The sequence below is a fragment of the Sander vitreus genome, chromosome 8 (genome assembly GCF_031162955.1).
Source record: "Sander vitreus isolate 19-12246 chromosome 8, sanVit1, whole genome shotgun sequence".
Lineage (NCBI taxonomy): Eukaryota > Metazoa > Chordata > Actinopteri > Perciformes > Percidae > Sander > Sander vitreus.
The window spans coordinates 31,100,399-31,119,816 of NC_135862.1; the positions used below are offsets into that span (position 1 = coordinate 31,100,399).

Here is a 19,418-nt window from a genome sequence, read left to right on the forward strand (position 1 = left end):
AGACTGAAGGGGTTTGGTAGTCCAATAATTCTAATAAATAATAATTCTATGAAATGTCAGAAAACGGTCAAAAATTTAGAAATTGTTTTGTCCCACCAAAACAAAACGGAGAAAAGCAGCAAACCCAGTTAACAGAAAATGTTCGTCATCGTTTCGTTGAAAATTACCCAAACGATGAAACAATGATCAAAACGGTTAACTATTAAATGTCCGTTGATAGATTTGCGATTAATTAATAATAAGCAATTATTTTGGCTAATAATTTTTTTTTTATTTATGTTTTGGCCTTTTCTGCCTTTATTTTGATAGGACAGCTAGGTGAGAAAGGGGAGAAAGAGGGGGAAGATGCAGGACATTGTCACAGGTCGGATTCGAACCGTGGACCTCTGCATCGCGGGATATACCTGTCAGTACATGTGCGCCTGCTCTACCACTGACCCAACCCGGCCACTTTTGGCTGATAATTTTAGCACGGCAATAAATAGGCCTACAATTCAGCTGTCTACTGATAATAGCCAAAAAGCGGGCATACCTTATGAACATTTAGGATATTTGCACAGATCGAGTAGTGCTGTAGCTTGCTTGATTGGGAGCCCAGTGTGTGTGGTATTATTGCTTGAGTTGTAAAGGTTTACATGTATAGAAGTGGACGCGTGGGGAACTAAATGTCTCCTACTGAAATCTGCCCTCCCTTTACCTGTCCACTGTTATAATGTCCAATATGATACTGACTAAATTATGATTAAACTTGATGATGCTTCAAAGCTTGTTTGTGATTGGTCTAAATAGTGAGAGCCTCATTCCGGGGGCTAATTACATGTTAAAGTATTCTTTCATTTCTAAATTCCATCAGGTGCAAATAAGGACACCTGATGCTTTGGGGTGTCTTAGGGCCACTAAAGGACAACACTAGTTTTACTGTAATCTGGGAAAGAAACCGAGAATAAAGTCAGAAATAAAATAAAATGGAGTCAAGAGTTTTATTAGAATTTGCTGAAATGTAGCAACATTATACTTCTCCCCGCTTTTTTCCTGTATCTTCCTCTCTAGCCTACTCATCTCATTGTCTCTCATGTTTCATTTTCCTTCTGATTTTTGTTTCTCCTGTGCACTCATTTTTAATCACTGTGTGCAGTGCTCTAGGAAACCATATTGTTTGCTTTTCTCCTTTCACCCTGTCGATACTTCACCGCACTTCTTCCTCCTCCTTCCTTCCCTCCTTCATGCTCGCAATTTTTCTGTCTCCCCCTGCTGCCCCATCCCTCTCTCTCATTTGCCTTGCTGTTAGGCTTCATGTTGATATCTTTCTTCCTTATGTTTCCCCCCGCCGCCCCACAGAGTTCTATTTGCTCATCGCAGTGCCTACATTTTCTCTGCGATCGATTCATCACAAGAATCCGTTTTACGCCCCCTCTCTGCAAGGCGTAATACACAGTAGACCAGACACACACACGGGAGACGCTCGAGATTGTGCTAGCAGTAGGTTGAGGTAAAACGGTGTGTGTGCTTTGGAGCGGTTTCTAAAATTATCAGCAGAAACTTCTCTTCTGCACATGTGTCTCTGCTCATCTGTTGGAGGGTTTGCATTTGCAGGAATTTTGGCACCTCCAAATTCTTTTTCCAATCTTTCCGTCCTATCACTCTAGTTTCTGTCTTTGATTTGTTGCTGGCCTAGTTGATATAGCTATCAGCTAAAAGCAAAGAAAGCAGCCCCCCCCCCACCCTTCATCTGCTCTCTTCTTTACATTTTCCCGGCAAATGCTAAATAGCCGTACTGTGCGCACAAAAAAGAACAGAACAATATCAAGCATTATTCAGTCCCCTCTTTTGTCGCCTCAATTCCATTCTGAAGTGTCTATTAAAGGAGTCGTGGCCTTTTTGTCGCCTCTGTGCCAGACTACACAGGAGAGGGAAAAAGGGGGGGGGCGGGGGGGAGGAAAAGAGCAATGCATAATCTCCTATGTATGACAGATAAAGGGAGAGAATATCGCCATCTTTCCGCTCTGCTCTCCACATCTCCTAATCGCTTTTCCGACGTTTCAATCTGCCAAGGCCCTAATGAAAATATGATGAGGCGGATCTATGGTCCTCGGGGACGGATGGAGGGATGGGAGGGGAGAGGAGGTGAGGGAGGGGATGGAACGAGGGATGGCTGCAGAGGGAGGATGAAGGGAGAGAAAATACACTCTGTCCTTATTTCTGGGCTCCGTCGGGGATACGTAGTTCTTGGAGCTTTCTATTTAGATGTTGCTGCTGCCGCCGGAGTGTGCCTCTCTCTCTTCTGTTTCAGTCTCTCTCTTTATCTCTGCCATCCTCATTTTCCTTCTGTGTATATATATATATGTGTGTGTGTGTGTGTGTGTGTGTGTGTGTGTGTGTGTGTAAAACCAGGATAATGTGTTTATTTTTTTTTGTTTATACCCTCTTTTTCTCATTTGAACTCCCACCGGCTGCCTCTACCACCGTGTGCCTTCCAAGAAAGATGTAACTTCTTCTTAATCATTCTAATGCTCCCTGTTTTACCCCCACTTTTTTTTTTTTAGACTGAACACGCCTGTCTCTTTTTTTCTGTAAATCCTGCAGCTGTGCACAAAATGTGTGTATATTTGCGTTGTTGTTTTGTTTTTGCTGCAGATGAATCCCAGGGATTTTTTTTATTGTGGGATTTTATATGTTTCTGTGCTGTTTTCCTCTCTGTCAGATGGGGATGATGACCCTGCAGGGCTGTCCTGGGTGCCTTCCTCGCCTTCCAGCAAGGATGTGGCTTCGCCCTCGCAGATGCCCGATGGCTGCTGCGACCTCGGCATGGCCACTGGCGGCGAGGAGGAAGGAGGCGCCGGTCTGCCGTACCCCTGCCAGTTCTGTGACAAGTCCTTCAGGTATTAAACTCAGTTTAACCCTTTGCTTCCCCAAGATGCTGCAGGTTCCATCTCGGTGCACACGCTGCATTGTAGACAATGACACTAATGAACATTTGGCTGTTCAGTCGCATCCCCTTACCATGAATATCAATTTGTACATGAATAAATGGCATTCTCAATATTACCATGGCAACATGGACCACTGAGGCAAACATTTCTCACTAACCTCTCCAGGAACTAACTCAAGACCCACTTTAAGAACAGCTGTCACATACACCATAAAGTCATCATCATAATCCTCTATATTACTTCTTGTACCTACCTGTATTCTTTATTTCCTTTCTTTTTACTGAACAGATGTGTACAGTGATATTAGTAATAGTTTCAACTATAATGATACTAAAGATGACCCAGTTACAAGTATCAGGGAATGACATGCAGCTGAACCCAGCAGCAATCCCTGTAATCTTTTAGATCATTTTTTTTAGTTGATGTTATTAGAAATGTACTTACTACTTAGGGCAGTAGTTCCCAACCTTTTTTCCTTGGCCCCCCCCCCACTTATGTCTAAGAAAAGCTGACCCCCCCCCCCCCTCCGAAACCGAAGTTGAGGTAACTCTCGAGATAGAGCCTTACTTTCTTTTTTGATACAGAGGAGTTATCAGCACTTTTCCGTTTCTCCGCCATGTTTCATTCATAAAATAGTGATGCCGTGGCGGCAGGAAAAACGAGGATGATGGCAGCTAGCAGTTGACCTGATGACAGCAAGGGTCCCAGGTTAAGAGGTCCCGGAGGTTTGGCCTACTAAGTAGCCTGCCTACAATTTTAAGCGAGAACAAAAATAGTTTTTATACAGACTTTTGTATACATTATATATTCTAGTGTATTATCATAATTTGTTTAACATGTGCAAATATGTTTTTTTTTTTTACCTCAACCTCAAACCAGATAAAGACTTGCGCACCCCCTGTGATCTTTGCCGCCCCCCCCTGAGGGGTCCCCGGACCCCAGGTTGGGAACCACTGACTTAGGGTATAGTGGTCATGGTGTTTTATTTTGTCTAGTCTCGCATTGCCAGACCTTCCTCCACAGCACTGCGGATAAGGGTCTGGCTCGTCCAGACAGCATTCCGGGATGGGAGAAAGAACGTGCTCTGATTTATTGGCATTTCTTTAAACCAATCACAATCGTCATTGGCGGAGCTAAGCACCGGACAGACCCATGGTGCCGCTGCAAAATAGCCTCGGAAAGGAACTTATTTTGGTGGAACGTGTACGTTTAAAAGTAGTTTTAGTCGTGCAACAGAAAACTCCGATTGGACAGATAGTCTAGCTAGCTGTCTGGATTTACCCTGCAGAGATCTGAGGAGCAGTTAACCATAGCCCTCAGAAATCGACCAGAGATTAAAATTCCAACACAAAGAAAGCGGAAGGTAACGGACATGCGGTCGTAAAGAGTGATATCCGGCGGAATTTCCGGCGGCAATCCCGGAAGTGAAACGTCGTGGATATAGACTATATTTTGTCAATCCACTTTTTAAACTTGAAAATGCCAAAAGGTGATCATGTGTTGCCATGAGCCTTTGTGAATGACTGTTCATCCTGTTGATTGTCGACAGCCGGCTGAGCTACCTGAAGCGCCATGAGCAGATCCACAGCGACAAGCTGCCTTTCAAGTGCACCTTCTGCAGCCGTCTGTTTAAACACAAGAGGAGCAGAGACCGCCATGTCAAACTCCACACAGGTAGATAACAAGCCTTCCAGGCCTGCATTGGCATGTTAGGACCTAATGGCTATCAGATCCACAGTCATTTAATAAACATGTGAAGGGGTGGTTCAGAATTTTGGACATAGGACCGCATTTGTGATAAAGTGTGTTATTTATCAATGGAGGCCAGTCCTTCTAGTTGCAGAGTTTGCTGGTGCTAGGCTAGCGCAAGTCAACAGTTAATGCTAGCCTGCCACTAAAAAAGTCTTAGCCACTCCACAGTACACCCGAGGCAAATAGTAGGCTAGCATAAACCGTTGACTTTCGCTAGCTTAGCACCAGCACCAGCAAACTGCAACTAGAAGGACTGGATGAAACGTGTTGAAAACGATCTCCACTGATAAATAACACACTGGCTAACTTAGAAATGAGGTCCTATGTCCAAAATGCTGAACCACCCCTTTAATTAAATAAAGGGAAACACCAAAATGAGTTGAGTTAGAGTTTCACTCAGCAGTGGCAACATGTGTTCTGGCTGTCAATGTTTTGAGGTCTACAATATAATGGGGTTCTTTTTCCTGTAGAAATGATCTCTCATAAATATCTTAATTGATACAGGAGATAAGAAGTATAGTTGTCAGGAGTGTGAAGCTGCATTCTCCCGCTCTGATCACCTAAAGATCCATCTGAAGACCCACAGGTAACTGCTTCCTGTCCCGTTGATTGAAATGTTCATCCGACGTTCATTATTTCTACTCCATTATTCCAGAGTTTTATTCGACTCTACCAATTTAGAGCTTAAAAATTGCTTTTGATTCATAATTGATTATTTCCGAGTCTGATTTTTGACAGGTTTTTTTTAATTTTTATTCCCACCTCCAGCTCCAGCAAACCGTTTAAGTGCAGTGTGTGTAAGCGTGGCTTCTCCTCCACCTCATCACTGCAGAGCCACATGCAGGTAAACACCTGTTATATCTAACATATAACTAATTAAATGCCGTGATATTATTTATAGTACTGCTTATGTGCTTAGGGTTCCCATTGTCGCTAATGCAATTTCCAATAAGTTACAATGGCAAATAATCAAAACAAGAAAGTGACACAATTATTTTATTTTTATTTTTATTATTTATAAAAAAATATATGTATTTATTTTAACTAGTACATGCGTTGAGCACAGTAAAAGCAGGAGGACCTAGCTTATTGTCATCACATGAAAATCTTTTGACAGAATATTTTACAACCCATGCGTCTTTAAATCTGGTCTACTTTCTAAATCGGGCAGGCTCACCGCAAGAACCGAGAGCACCTTGCACTGAGGAGTGAGAGGGATGGAGGGAAGAAGGGAGCCGGAGGCGATGTTGACCTGGAGCAGGACCTGTATATGTGTGATTACTGCGAGGAGACGTTCAGCCAGACGGACGAGCTAGAGAAACATGTCTTGACCAGACACCCCCAGCTGTCTGACCGAGCCGACTTGCAATGCATCCACTGTCCTGAGATCTTCCTAGACGAGACTTCCCTCCTCACACATATTGAAACACAGCATGCCAACCGCAAACACAAGTACTACAGAGCTACTAGTTTTTTTGTCTGCTGATTTTCATTACTGTGCAATGCTGGAATGTAACTTGCATTTTACATTTTTATTTTTTTTTTCCTGTACCCCCAGATGTCCTGTCTGTTCTGAACAGTTCCCATCTGTGGAGGATGTCTACTGCCACTTAGATAGCCATCGTCAGCCGGACTCCTCCAATCACAGCGCTGCCAGTCCCGACCCTCCGCTAGGCAGTGTGGCCTCAATGAGCTCAGCCACTCCAGACTCTAGTGCCAGCCTGGAGAGGGGCTCCACGCCGGACTCTACCCTAAAGCCCAGCCAGGGCATCGAACGTGGCCGCAGAAGAGGCCCAGACGCTGGGGAAGAGACTGGGATAAGCTTGGGTCATCAAGGTGGAGGTATGGTACAGTAGTCACTTATCTGCAGAGTAGCCAGTAGTCATAGTTACATCTCTGGATTCCTCTGTTTTCGTCTAATGAAGCAGGCTATCTCTCTATCTCTACAGTGGGAGGAGGGAGCTGGGGTAAACTGACGTACTCTTGCCCTTACTGCTCGAAGAGAGACTTCCACAGCCTGGCGGTGTTGGAGATCCATTTGAAGACTATCCATGCAGATAAGCCGCAGCAGAGTCATACATGTCATCTCTGCCTGGAAACTCTGCCCACGCTCTACAACCTCAACGAACATGTGCGCAAAGCTCACCGTGCTAGCGGAGGAACCAAAGGCACAGCAGCTTTTCCCCTGCTGCAGTTCACTAATGTCACAGCGTTCCACTGTAACTACTGCCCAGACATGTTCGGAGACATCAACTCTTTGCAAGAACACATCCGAGTGTCGCACTGCCTGCCTGGTGGGATTGTGGCGGGATCCACCACACTAGGTGTGTTGTTGAAGAAAGCTACTCTTCCTAAACAATTGAAAGAGACTTTCATATGTCAAAGTAAGGGTTATGGCAGTAAATTGTTTGTTAAGAGTGCTTGTATTGTTTTTTTTTTTTGTTTTTTTAGAAAGCCTGTTGCCTATTGTAACATATAGCATGGTTGTCCTTTGGTTACTATTTGGTAGCTATCTAGTAGGAATTGGAATATCCTAATACTAATGTACATTGCCCTACAGTATCATAATGCCATTTAAGGGAATCTAACAATGTAACTTAATTCCTCCATCCCAGAAGGGAACCATGCCTTCTTCTGCAACCAGTGCTCCATGGGATTCTTGACGGAGTCTTCGTTGACAGAACACATCCAGCAGACGCACTGCACCTCCGTCGCAGGGGGGGGAGCTGCGTCTGGAGGAGTGGTGGCCAAACTGGAGTCTCCTGTACTACAGTCTGCATCGCAGTCCTTCATGGAGGTGAGAATTGGTCAAGAATAATATTTCCAAAAGAATTGGATGTAGCCTGTCTTTGCACATTTCAAAGCTGGTTCCTATTTAATTAGGTGGTTTCCTGTATTCTGTCATGAGCCAAATGAAGCATATAGCTCATGTAAATTCTGATTAAAGATCTTTGGTAATGTTACTATATGAATCACTTTCTGAGCAGAGTCTGCAGTTACTGCTGGTCTGGTCTAGAGTTGATTTAAGTCAATTCTTTATTGACCTAATGACCTTAATTACCTACTGTTTCCTTGTTCCCAACTTTTATTTAATGTGGACTTGGCTGACAAAATTTCCACCACAGATTCAACAATTGTGTTAATCATCTGTGTGTGTGTGTATATATATATATACACTATGTATGTATTTATATCTGAACTTGCAAAGGTATGGTGATGACTTTAATTTATAGCCTATGCTTGTCTCTGTCTCTCTGTGTCTTTCTCATCCTCTCTCTACATCTTTCCCATATTCTCTTTTACCCTCCAAGAATTAAATAACAGTATTTGTCAATGTGTAGTAGTCATAAAGAGTTATTGTCTACATACAGGTTTACTCGTGCCCTTACTGCACCAATTCTCCTATCTTCGGCTCACTCCTCAAGCTCACCAAGCACATAAAGGAGAACCACAAGAACATCCCTTTGGCTAACAACAAACGGCAGGCAAAGGTTGCAGACCTAAGCCCCGCCTCCTCTGACATAGAGATCTCCTCCCCAAAACGCCACAGACTGGGAGGGGACTCCACCCCCTCCATGGGGAGCAACGGGGACTACCCGTGCAACCAGTGTGACCTGCGGTTCTCCAGCTTTGAGGGCTTCCAGGCCCACCTAAAGTCCCACCTGGAGATGCTGCTGCGGCGCCAGTCCTGCCCCCAGTGCAACAAGGAGGACTTTGAATCCCAGGAGGCGTTGCTTCAACACCTGACGGTGCACTACACCACCACGTCGACCCAGTATGTGTGTGAGAGCTGCGATAAGCAGTTCTCCTCCGTAGATGACCTGCAGAAACACCTGCTCGACATGCACACATTTGTCCTGTACCACTGCACTCTCTGCCAGGAGGTCTTCGACTCCAAGGTCTCCATACAGGTAAATGAAAGAGCCTCATTCAGCTAGGTGTTACCTTTTGTGTGTGCATGGAATTTGTGTGCTGTATGGTTTTTAAGTGTAATACATTAGTGAAGCAACCATAGAAATGAACCAACTTGGATTTTTTTCACCTTCTGCCATTCAGGTGCATTTGGCGGTGAAGCACAGCAATGAGAAGAAGCTGTTTCGCTGCACAGCCTGTGCCTGGGACTTCAGGAAGGAGTCGGATCTTCAGATCCATGTGAAGCATAACCACCTGGGCCAGAGGTCGGGCCTCGCAGCAGGTACTGTACATCTTTCCTGGGATCATTGGCTGAGTTTCAATAGAAAAGTAGACTTGACTAATTAAAAATGCATAACAACCAGGGTGGTGATAGTAAAATAGAAGAGAATGTAATAAAGACGAGCAAAAGTCAGAGAGGAAAACCAACCAGAAAAAAGATCTCGAGTCGGTACAGTGTTTACTCGACAGCAGTCGTGTCGGGTAGATTGAGCTTGAATCTGCAAATCTTGATCTAACTTCTGTCTCACAGGACTCAAGCCTCGGAAGTGCATCTTCTGCGGAGAGACGTTTGGATCAGAGGTGGAGCTCCAATGCCACATCACCACACACAGCAAGAAGTTCACGTGTCGCTTCTGCGGCAAAGCTTTCCAAGCCATGTCACTGCTGGAGAAACACCTGAGGGAGAAGCACTGCCTCTTTGATGGTGGCAACATTACCGGCAATGGTGGTGGTACAGGGAGCGGTGGCAGTCAAAACGGGACGCCCAACGGGCTGGCACAGTCCTCCAAGCGAGGAGGAGGCAGTGGTGGCAGTGGAGGTGCAACAGGCGCTGAAAGGGCAACGGTGGCGGCCGCTGAACAGGCCGATCTGCAGAACATGTTGCTGAAGAGTGCCGTTGTGGGAGGAGCTGGCCAGGGAGGAGACACGGCCAACAGCCATGAGGCCAGCGGGGGGGAGGAGGAGCTGGACAATTCAGAGCCCATGTATGCCTGTGATATCTGCGGCGCGGCCTACACCATGGAGTCGCTTCTACAGAACCACCGGCTGCGTGACCACAACATCCGACCGGGAGAAGATGACGCTGGTAATCTTTGGTCAACTGCTTGTTTTGAAGGATTGTTAAAGAAATTACATTTTACAGTTTATTACAGGATATAAATGATTTCTATGATGATGATAAAAGTAATTTCATACACCAGGTTCTCGAAAGAAGAAGGCAGACTTCATCAAGGGGAACCACAAGTGCAATGTGTGCTCCAGAACATTCTTCTCTGAGAACGGGCTTCGTGAGCACGCTCAGACGCATCGCGGCCCCGCCAAACACTACATGTGTCCAATATGTGGCGAGCGTTTCCCCTCTCTGCTAACCCTCACTGAACACAAGGTACTTTCACTTTTACTGGGTTCCAGCAAATTTGTGTGGCTGTGTGCGTGGCTTTTGAGGTATCCACGTTTCTGCGTGTCATTTGGATGTCTATATGGAGGGAACAAATGCAAGTCAGGATACCCTCACAGGTATAACAACACAGCCATCTGTGTGTAGACACACTTTTTGCTTTTCTCTTCTGTGACTTTGTTGTTGCTTTCTGTCTGAGTATCGGTTGTTTCATCCTGAAACTCCTTTGGATGCTCTGAAATTAGAATGTTAAATTGTCCTAAGAGAGGCAATTTGTGCTGTACCACACTACAGGAAAAATATTCCAAAAATGTATTGTGTAATGCAGCTACAGTCAGTTATTACAACAGCAGTGTCTTTATATGTCTTTGTATATGCTTCCGTGCTTTCTCAAAATGTTCTCACTACTTTGTGCATCATTATGTTCATACTTTACGTGTATATTCCCTCTCTGCAGGTGACCCACAGTAAGAGCCTGGACACAGGTACCTGTCGAATCTGTAAGATGCCGCTCCAGAGTGAGGAGGAGTTTATAGAGCATTGCCAGATGCACCCCGACCTCCGCAACTCCCTCACCGGCTTCCGCTGCGTGGTCTGCATGCAGACTGTCACCTCCACCCTGGAGCTGAAGATCCACGGCACCTTCCACATGCAGAAGCTCTCCACCGGTTCTGCGCTCGGAGGCGCTGGAGGAGGAGGTGGGAATGGAGGAATAGGCGGAGGGAACGGTTCAGCCTCTTCATCCCCTAACGGGCAGCTGCAGCAGCACAAGTTGTATAAATGCGCCTTCTGCCTAAAAGAGTTCAAGAACAAAGGGGAGCTGGTGAAGCTGGATGTTAACGGTCTGCCTTATGGCCTCTGTGCCGGCTGCATGAGCAGGTGGGTAGCCAACTTATCAACCCTGTGGATACTGGCGTGTGTTATAGACATACTTAAGTCAACAATACATACTGTAACTTAATCAATTGTTAACCAATAGTAGCACATAGGTACACTACAAGAGAATTATAAGAATTATGAACATGATTAATTCCCTCTCAGACATATAACACACAATAGTGCATACTTGGATACTTGGACGCTTGGATTTGGGTGCATTGCTTGCTTGCTGCCCCTTTTCCAGTTACTGGAGCCGTAAAGGGCCGGAAGCCTGTGTTGAGCTGAGATGGGACAAGCCAAAGCTTTGTTTAGCAGAAGTTTTTTGATCACCGAAATCATCTAAAACAAATCAAATGTCCAATCAAATCAGGGGTACGAACGGCCAGAGCCCCAACCAGGGAGGAGCTGCCACGCCTGGGGACACGCAGGGAGAGAAGGCCATGGCCGGGCTGAGGTGTCCGGAGTGTGGAGTGAAGTTTGAAAGCGTGGAGGACTTAGAGAGTCACGTCCAGACAGATCACCCTGATGTCAGCCCTGAAACCAGTGCAGCAGGAAAGAAGGCTGAGGCTTCACCTGCACCCAAGGTGAGACAGGATAGACTGAGATGAGACTTTTGTGCAAATTGTTGATGAAACTTTCTTCTTAAACCAGGTCTTTGGCATTGCCTTTCACTAAAGCGAGGAGGGAGTTTGGTTATGTGAACAGATCTAAAAAAAATAATAATAATAATTAAAACGTATCTACTCAAATACTGAAAACTAGAATCAGGTTTACATCTTACATGTTAATATCTCTATTGTGCTCCTCAAAAGCAGCAAGGACCACACCATCCACCAGATACGTTTGAACAATTTATGAATGAAAGATGATTGGTGTGCGATGCGTAAAGTCGCTTGTTAGTTATTCGTTTGCCGTTATGCGTTATGGGTAAGCTTTGGTAGGGAATCCACCGCAGCACCCAGGCACAACAGTCCCCCTTAAAACATTACACAATGCAATTGTGGGCAGTACTGTATTTGAAATGCATGTTAATAAGAAGAAAAAATATCAAAAATAGCATTTAACAGAGGGAGACATTTTCAGGAGTGAAGGAGACTCAACAATCCTGCTGAAGTGTATGTTTGCGTGAGTCGTGTGTGGGAAGTGTTGGTGCGTGCTGCTGCTTTTGTGTCTGTAGCTTCCATACATGTGCCTGTGTGTATGTCGGTGTGTGTCAGCTGAACCCCACTGGGTCCTGCGGCTGGGGCGTGCTGAGGCATTGTGGGAGCTGTTCGCTCTACTTGATATTGACAGTCAGGCTCCCCGGGACTTGCCGCGTGTCTATGTGTCTGAGAGCGTGTACTTGCAACTGTGTGTGTGTGTGTGTGTGTGTGTGTGTGTGTGTGTGTGTGTGTGTGTGTGTGTGTGTGTGTGTGTGTGTTAGAAGCAGTTCCCAGGGACCCTCTGTCTTACCTGCACCTTTGTTTCTGCTTAGTCTAACAGCACAAAGCAGACAAAATAGGATTTCTGTGTGTGTGTGTGTGTGTGTGTGTGTGTGTGTGTGTGTGTACCACAGGCTGAAGCAGCAGAGAGATAGTGGAAGTGGGGCCTTTGTGTATTTTGTACGTGTTTGTGCATGAGTGATTGCTGTGTGCTATGAATGGATAAGCAGAGCCTCTGCTTCTCTCTCTCTCTCTCTCTCTCTCTCTCTCTCTCTCTTTGTTTCTGTGTCTCACCCTTGTTTCTCTGCCTCTTTCTGGATCTCTGTCTTTCTCTCGTGTCCTCTTTTCTTTGACACTCGTTCCCTCGGTTTCTGTTTCATTGCTTCTTCCCTTAATCTTTCTCCTGTTCACGCCCTCCCTTATTAATTTCGGTCTCTTCCACTGCAGAGGTCTTGTGTGTGTGTGTGTGTGTGTGTGTGCGTGCGCTTGCGCGCGTGTGTATACTTCGTCTTCCTTTCACAAAGTCTCCAAAGACTTGGACGTTCATTGTTGCTTGATTAGTGTGAGACTTTGTGGTGTCTTGCATGTTGAGGGTTGAGAGCAAAAAAAAGAAACAGGGCAATTTCATAACAAAATGTCTTTTAATTGTTTTTTTAAAAAGATTTTCTCATCCTTGACTTTTTTTTACTAGCCATCACTACATTACACTACACCCTTTTCAATCTTGAGCCATTCTTAAGACGGTTTATTTTCTTTCTATTTATAGCTAAATTATTACTATGATTAAATACAATGTGCCGATCAACAAAATAAATCATGAATTTGTTTATACAACTTTTTTTCCACAAAATATCATGCTTCTTTCAAACTCAATCTTCTATTAAACATGATATATTGGTGTATTTTAGATACTGAAATGTAATGTTATTTTTCTGTGTGTTTTCAACTTTTATTTTACATGAAAGAAATATATTCCTCTGTGTTTCTGTTCTCTTTATCTTCCAGAAAAAGACCTACCAGTGTATTAAATGCCAAATGACGTTTGAGACGGAAAGGGAGATTCAGATTCATGTCGCTAATCACATGATCGGTGAGTCAGGCGCAGCTCTTCCACTTTGTGTTCTCCTCTTCAGTGTTTGTGTGAGTGAGTGTGTGTCTGTGTTGATATTGCATTTCGGGTTACTGTGACTGTCTCCTTGTTTTTTTTTCTTTTTTCTATTGGTTTAACACCACGACCATTGCAACTGTGTTCTCCCCTCACACGTTTAATATAAACAGTAGCAGATACAGCAGCTAGCCAGAGCAACACACACACACACACACACACACACACACACACACACGCACACAGAGGTGGGAGACTGAGAGCTCTTTTTGACTTGTGAGCTGCCTGGACCAGCCACTTGACTTAGAAAACCCTCAACGTTACAGATACAACTTTATACACCGAGTGTAAAACTAGAGACATCTTTCAGGAGCCACGGTGACACGTTTCAGGTATTCACTCCTAACATTAAACACCTGGCTATTCACCACTCAGTGTGAGTGTTTAAAGCTTGGCCTGGAAGAAGTCCACATAGCATGTGATGCTCTGATGCTGCTGCAGGTGTGGTGAGTTAACACTGAGGAAGAGTCAAAGTTATCCATGATTTTATGTACTGTATAATTTGAGTAGATCAAACCGTGTAACATGTAGCACTGTTGTATTTTGGCTATCACTATTGTACTGGGTTTTAAGGAGTAAGGTTGTAAGAGTATATAGACACCTTTTGTATAACTTGACAGTTTTACAAAAGTATTAGCCGCTCAAAGTTAAATTCAGTATTTGTGCTCAAAGGCTACAGAAGTGTAATGCTTCATCATTTTGGTCCCATTATCGGGCTCAGGAAAGGTGTTACAAAACTGTGTGTGAGTTGAGCTATTATAGGTGGAGTGTGTTTAACTAGAAACTTGTGTTTAACTACTAGAAACTACCTCTGTAGTTTAGAGTGTTCTTTTATGAACTTCCCCTGTGGCAGTGTTTTCAGTTCGCTGCTATTTGCTGCCTTAGCATCTCTGTCGTCATGGAGATTAACGAGGTGGACCTGCAAGTTGTTCTGAGCAACAAATGTTCTGTGTGTGTGTGTGTGTGTGTGTGTGTGTGTGTGTGTGTGTGTGTGTATGAATGCTGACATCGCTCTGAGTCATCTAGTAATGTCTGGAGATGTTAGAGAGGAGAGAGTTGAAACAGAAGTACAGCTGGAGTAACTTTTACTTCTTTTCCCCCATGGTACACACACACACACACACACACACACACACACACACACACACACACACACAGGCTCAGTGTATAAAGGCAAATAATAGAACAGCTAGAACAGTCTGGTAAGTTCAGAAAGTATTCAGCCTGTAAAACCAGGAAAAGACGATGCTTATTACGTATTACGATGTCCAAAATCTCAGGCGAAATCCAGTCCGATATATATCAATATATTGCCCAGCCCTAAATCGAAGTATAGTTTCTACCTTCTTTTACCCTTCTTTTGTCTTTTACCTAACCTCCTCACTGCATTACTGAAGCAACTCCCATTTCATTATTTCCGTTTTTTGTCATCCTTTTGTCCTCCGGTCCTTCTTTGCTTGTGTCTTTTCCTTCTTTTTCCTACACCCCCTTCACACTCACACACACACTCACACACACACTCACACACACACACACACACACACACACACACACACACACACACACAAATATGCCACACAGTGGTGACACGTTTGGGTTAATTAACGTGCTAATTGTGTGAAAACCTAGCACAGATTAATTATGAAATTGATGTGGATTATTTCTAAGAGCTTGCCCAGTTCCTATTATTACATTATCTACAACCCTACCCACCCCCATCCTAAGAAAAAGCAGTTACTCGTGGCCGGGTTAGCTCAGTTGGTAGAGCAGGCGCACATATATCTAGGTTTACTCCTCGACGCAGCGGCCACGGGTTTGACTCCGACCTGCGGCCCTTTGCTGCATGTTTTCCCCCCTCTCTCTCCCCTTTCATGTCTTCATCTGTCCTGTGGAAATAAAGGCCCAAAAATGCCCAAAAAATAATCTTGAAAAAAGAAGAAGAAGCAGATACTCAAAAGAAAGATCTTTGGTATATCTTTTTGGTGGTGCCAAAACTACGAGATCAAAAATAAGATGGTAATTTCTCTGTCATCTTTCATTTTCTCGCCTTCACTGTAGGTCTTTCATTTTCTGGAGCTCTGTTCTCTCCTCGCTTTAACATGTGTCTTGTGTAATCCGGTGACAAGTGCAAAATCATGAATAAAAGCTCCGAAGTGTAATTCTTCCGTTAAGCAGTATTCCATTTTCCTATTGATTAACTCAAATGCAATTGTTGTCAACTGGTAGACAACATTTTGATATAGTGTATCTGGTCCTAACAGAGGCACAATATGTGATGGTGTGAAAGTGTTACCTTGTCAAATTCTTTTCATTCACTTCTCTTCCTCACCTTAATCCTCTTTTCTTTCTTTTTTTTCATTTATGACAACCCCCATTATCACTTTTGGGAAGGTGTCACTGCCTGTCTACTAGAGTCATCAGGACACACATGCATGTTTTATCATCAGCTCTCACATTCAATAACTCTACCACTGGCAGGTGTGCTTGTGTCACTTCTGATATTCTCACATGGTTCAGTGAAACACCCTAAGGCATTAGACTACCTCTCAGCATGTCTGCCTGTTTGTGTGCCACTGAAAAATGTGCATGAAGAAGAAAATGTAAAATAACATTAAATGTGAAGAAGTCGCGACTGGTTGAGGGAGCAGAGAGGAGGGAGTTTGGCTTATCGAGGCCAGTATTGTGACTGTCACATTGCTCCATGGGTAATACATGGTGCACCCTACGGTCCTGTTAATTACGCTGTCAGGTCAGGAAGAGACAGAGCGACAACATTCAAGCAGGTAAAGGAAGAGAGGGTCAAAGTGAGAAGTCTAGAGAGGAATCCATAGCGCTGAGGAGGAATCATCACAAGTATCACTGCTCCACAGTTAGGTGAAGTTAATTTTTTTACCAAAACATATTTCCTAATTGCCTTTAATTTGTTTCAAAGGCGGTAGTATTACACTTAGTATTACACTAAAAGCCTGATGATATATTCAAACAATTTTTTCTAACCTGCCATTAGCTATTATTTTTTTAAAGTGTCTGCAAAGGACAAAGGGACTCTTTGGTGTCTTTTCAGCAGGACATTTTCAAAAGTTGAGAAAGATTGGACCTTTTGAAAAATGAGTGGGAAACATGAATTCTTTTTTTCTCAGGAAACAAATAACGATGGCAGTGGATTTCACTTATTCTGGTCCAAATATTGGTCAATAAAGAAGGAGCACATTATTATGGTTGTAGAGAGGAAGTTGCTCATTAGGTGACAGAAAATATATAAATAACAAATCATATTGTCTGCCATTTTGAACATCTAGTGTGAAAATAACCTAGCAATCTGCTTTTCATGATTGTTGAACTGAAAGTCTGCACCACACACATGCTTAAGACTCTCCATTTAAAGAAGAGACCCTAAAAATGCCACTGGTTTTCAGCCCAGTTTCGGCTTTACTGTGATGGTAAAGTCACAGCCGGTGTGTTTTCCCGCTAGCCCTGGCTCTAACACAACACACAATTTAATTAAAGCACCATGTGGTCAATGCTCTGCTCTAGAGGCAGGGACGTGGAGAGAGGAAGAGACTGAGGAAAGGGAGACAAGATGGGAGGGAAAGAGAAATTATGCAAAAGGTTAAAGGGGCACAAATAAATTAACAGTTGAGTATTGTCCCTCTTGGCTTGTTCCCCATTTTGGCAGATTCTGAATCTATTATAGGTTTTTACAAGGTGTTGTCATGTAAAGGCAGGCAGCACTCAGCTGTAGGCGGTCTGTACTATGTGCACTTATGTGTAAAGCGTTGTGCTTGTGGTCAGTTAATGATGATGTATGTGAAGCAAAGTAGCTACTGTGACTAGCTAGCGTATGTGTATAGATCTCCAGTGTTGATTTTTTTGTGTGTCACATTTCAACGTGATGGTTAAACTGAATACAATGAGAGAAACTCTTAACAGGTGTCCAGCTGTTTCTCTTAAAGCCCCAAATGTACACATAAATATCACCTACTCACCAGGGTTAGGGTTACAGGATTTGCCCCTGAAATACCCAGAATGCACCAAACTGTGACATCAACGCCCTAGCACTATAGAAAGACAAACTCATATTAAGTGATTGCTAGGGTTAGGTACCGAACTCTGTACTTTTTTCAGTACTACCGAGTACCGATTCACATGAAATCAAACGGTGCCAAATTTCGGTTGCTGAGAGCGCGTAAGCGCAAGCATATCTGTCCTTCCTGCGTGTTGACAGAGAGCAGGGCTCCGAGAGACAGACACACACACACACACACACACACACACACACACACACACACACACACACACACACACACACACACACAAAGCCTAAGTCCATCTCCCACACACTGAGGAGAGAAAGAGAGAGAGAGAACTAGGGTTATCATTTTTTGCCTTGGGTACCAGCTTTCCATTTGAGAATTGTTTTGGTGCTTTTGTGTGTGAGACAAAAGCCTAAGGGTGAGTGCAATACACATCCTGTATGTGCCTTTAAATACAGTTTAATATGTATGTACAAATTTCGTTAAAAAAATCCCGAAATTATAACTTATGCATTTTATTAGTTATCCCTGTTTTCTTATTTTTTTTAACCATTATCAGTGAATAGTTAGCAGTCAGCCTCTCCTCTACTCCTGTGTGTGTGTGTGTGTGTGTGTGTGTGTGTGTGTGTGCGCGCGCACGTGCGTGTGTGAATTTGTTGCTATGAGACATAGAAGAACCCTGTCTATCTAAGTTTTGTATAATTTGTGTGTGGGTTGGGGGCATGCATATCCCACCTGTGTGTGTGTGTGTGTGTGTGTGTGTGTGTGTGTGTGTGTATGTGGGTTGGGGGCATGTATATCCCACCTGTGTGTGTGTGTGTGTGTGTGTGTCGGTGTATATAATTACGGAGCTGTGTGTATTCGGTTTTTCTAGGCCCCGACACTGCTGAGCAGGTAGGAAGGGGAGGGAGAGCTTGGAGAAGTGGAGATGAGAAGCGAACGTAGAAAGTATTTTTGTGTTTTTGGCTGTGCACACTGGGGGGTAGGGCTGAACGATTTTTGAAAATAATCTAATTGCGATTTTTTTTTTCCAAAATATTGCGATTGCGATTCAATATGCGATTGTTTTTTAAGCTCTTTGACTTCTGTATTATTCAACAAAGACAAGCATTAAATCATTGTATAGTATGAACAATACAAGATTAGATAGATTAAACAAACTGTTCTTTCCTGGAGGCCAGGCCTGGATGTGAAATGGATGAAATCAGGTGATGCATGAATTTCTATGAATGACATCTTTTATTGAACTACTTCAGTCCCAGTAGTATACTGAGCACTGACCGCCTGGTGAAAAACCTCCACTGGTGTTAGTGCAGAGATGAGAGACGACAGTAACAAACTTCAGGGTTCTCATCTGCCCAGTCAGATCAGCTAATTTTGACAAAAGAAAAACTGCACACACTCATGTCTGTGTATCTGTGGCCCAATTAAATCACCTGTACCATCCAAATGTATATCTTTTTGCTTTTTGCTCTATATCATCCTCACCTAGACTTGGCATGATCATATAAGAATGCAGTAGTTCCCTATTTTTTAATGTGCGGTTTAGTTTTTTTTTAGCATGCCTCCTTTGTTTTTTCTTTGTAACATTTCTGCCACCTCCTCTCATTGTATGTATGTGTGTAGTTGTTTGTGTGTGTATGTGTGCGTTTCTCCTTGGACCACACCGCAGCGATTTTTGGCAGCCTTTATTGTTTTCTGCTGTGAAGCTGCACATCATCATCATCATCATCAAGAACTTTCTTCCCTGTGTGATACAGTATGTTGTCCAGTTTGGCCTGTATGCAATCAAAAGGCAGCTTCCACCCCCAATACCTGTCCCTGTTGTGATGTTGAATGTAGATCAGGTTAAACACTTGCAGTCATGTAACGGCACAAACAAGCAGGTAAACTATGACATCCAGCTTGTTGTTTTAAAGTAAACCA

At 43.7% G+C, this 19,418-nt stretch overlaps 1 protein-coding gene across 1 annotated transcript in view; it reads left to right on the forward strand.

Moving 5' to 3' along the window:
* The window catches only part of znf423 (zinc finger protein 423), a 166,358-nt gene that overhangs the window by 71,137 nt on the left and 75,803 nt on the right, over positions 1–19,418 (forward strand). The window contains exons 4-18 of the mRNA XM_078257825.1: positions 2,702–2,879; positions 4,480–4,604; positions 5,187–5,268; positions 5,451–5,526; positions 5,854–6,134; positions 6,241–6,524; positions 6,632–7,006; positions 7,298–7,479; positions 8,054–8,593; positions 8,739–8,877; positions 9,127–9,681; positions 9,797–9,981; positions 10,451–10,872; positions 11,243–11,456; positions 13,299–13,383. Of these exons, the coding sequence (XP_078113951.1) occupies positions 2,702–2,879; positions 4,480–4,604; positions 5,187–5,268; positions 5,451–5,526; positions 5,854–6,134; positions 6,241–6,524; positions 6,632–7,006; positions 7,298–7,479; positions 8,054–8,593; positions 8,739–8,877; positions 9,127–9,681; positions 9,797–9,981; positions 10,451–10,872; positions 11,243–11,456; positions 13,299–13,383 (3,723 nt within the window). The remainder of the gene's footprint in view (positions 1–2,701; positions 2,880–4,479; positions 4,605–5,186; positions 5,269–5,450; positions 5,527–5,853; positions 6,135–6,240; positions 6,525–6,631; positions 7,007–7,297; positions 7,480–8,053; positions 8,594–8,738; positions 8,878–9,126; positions 9,682–9,796; positions 9,982–10,450; positions 10,873–11,242; positions 11,457–13,298; positions 13,384–19,418) is intronic.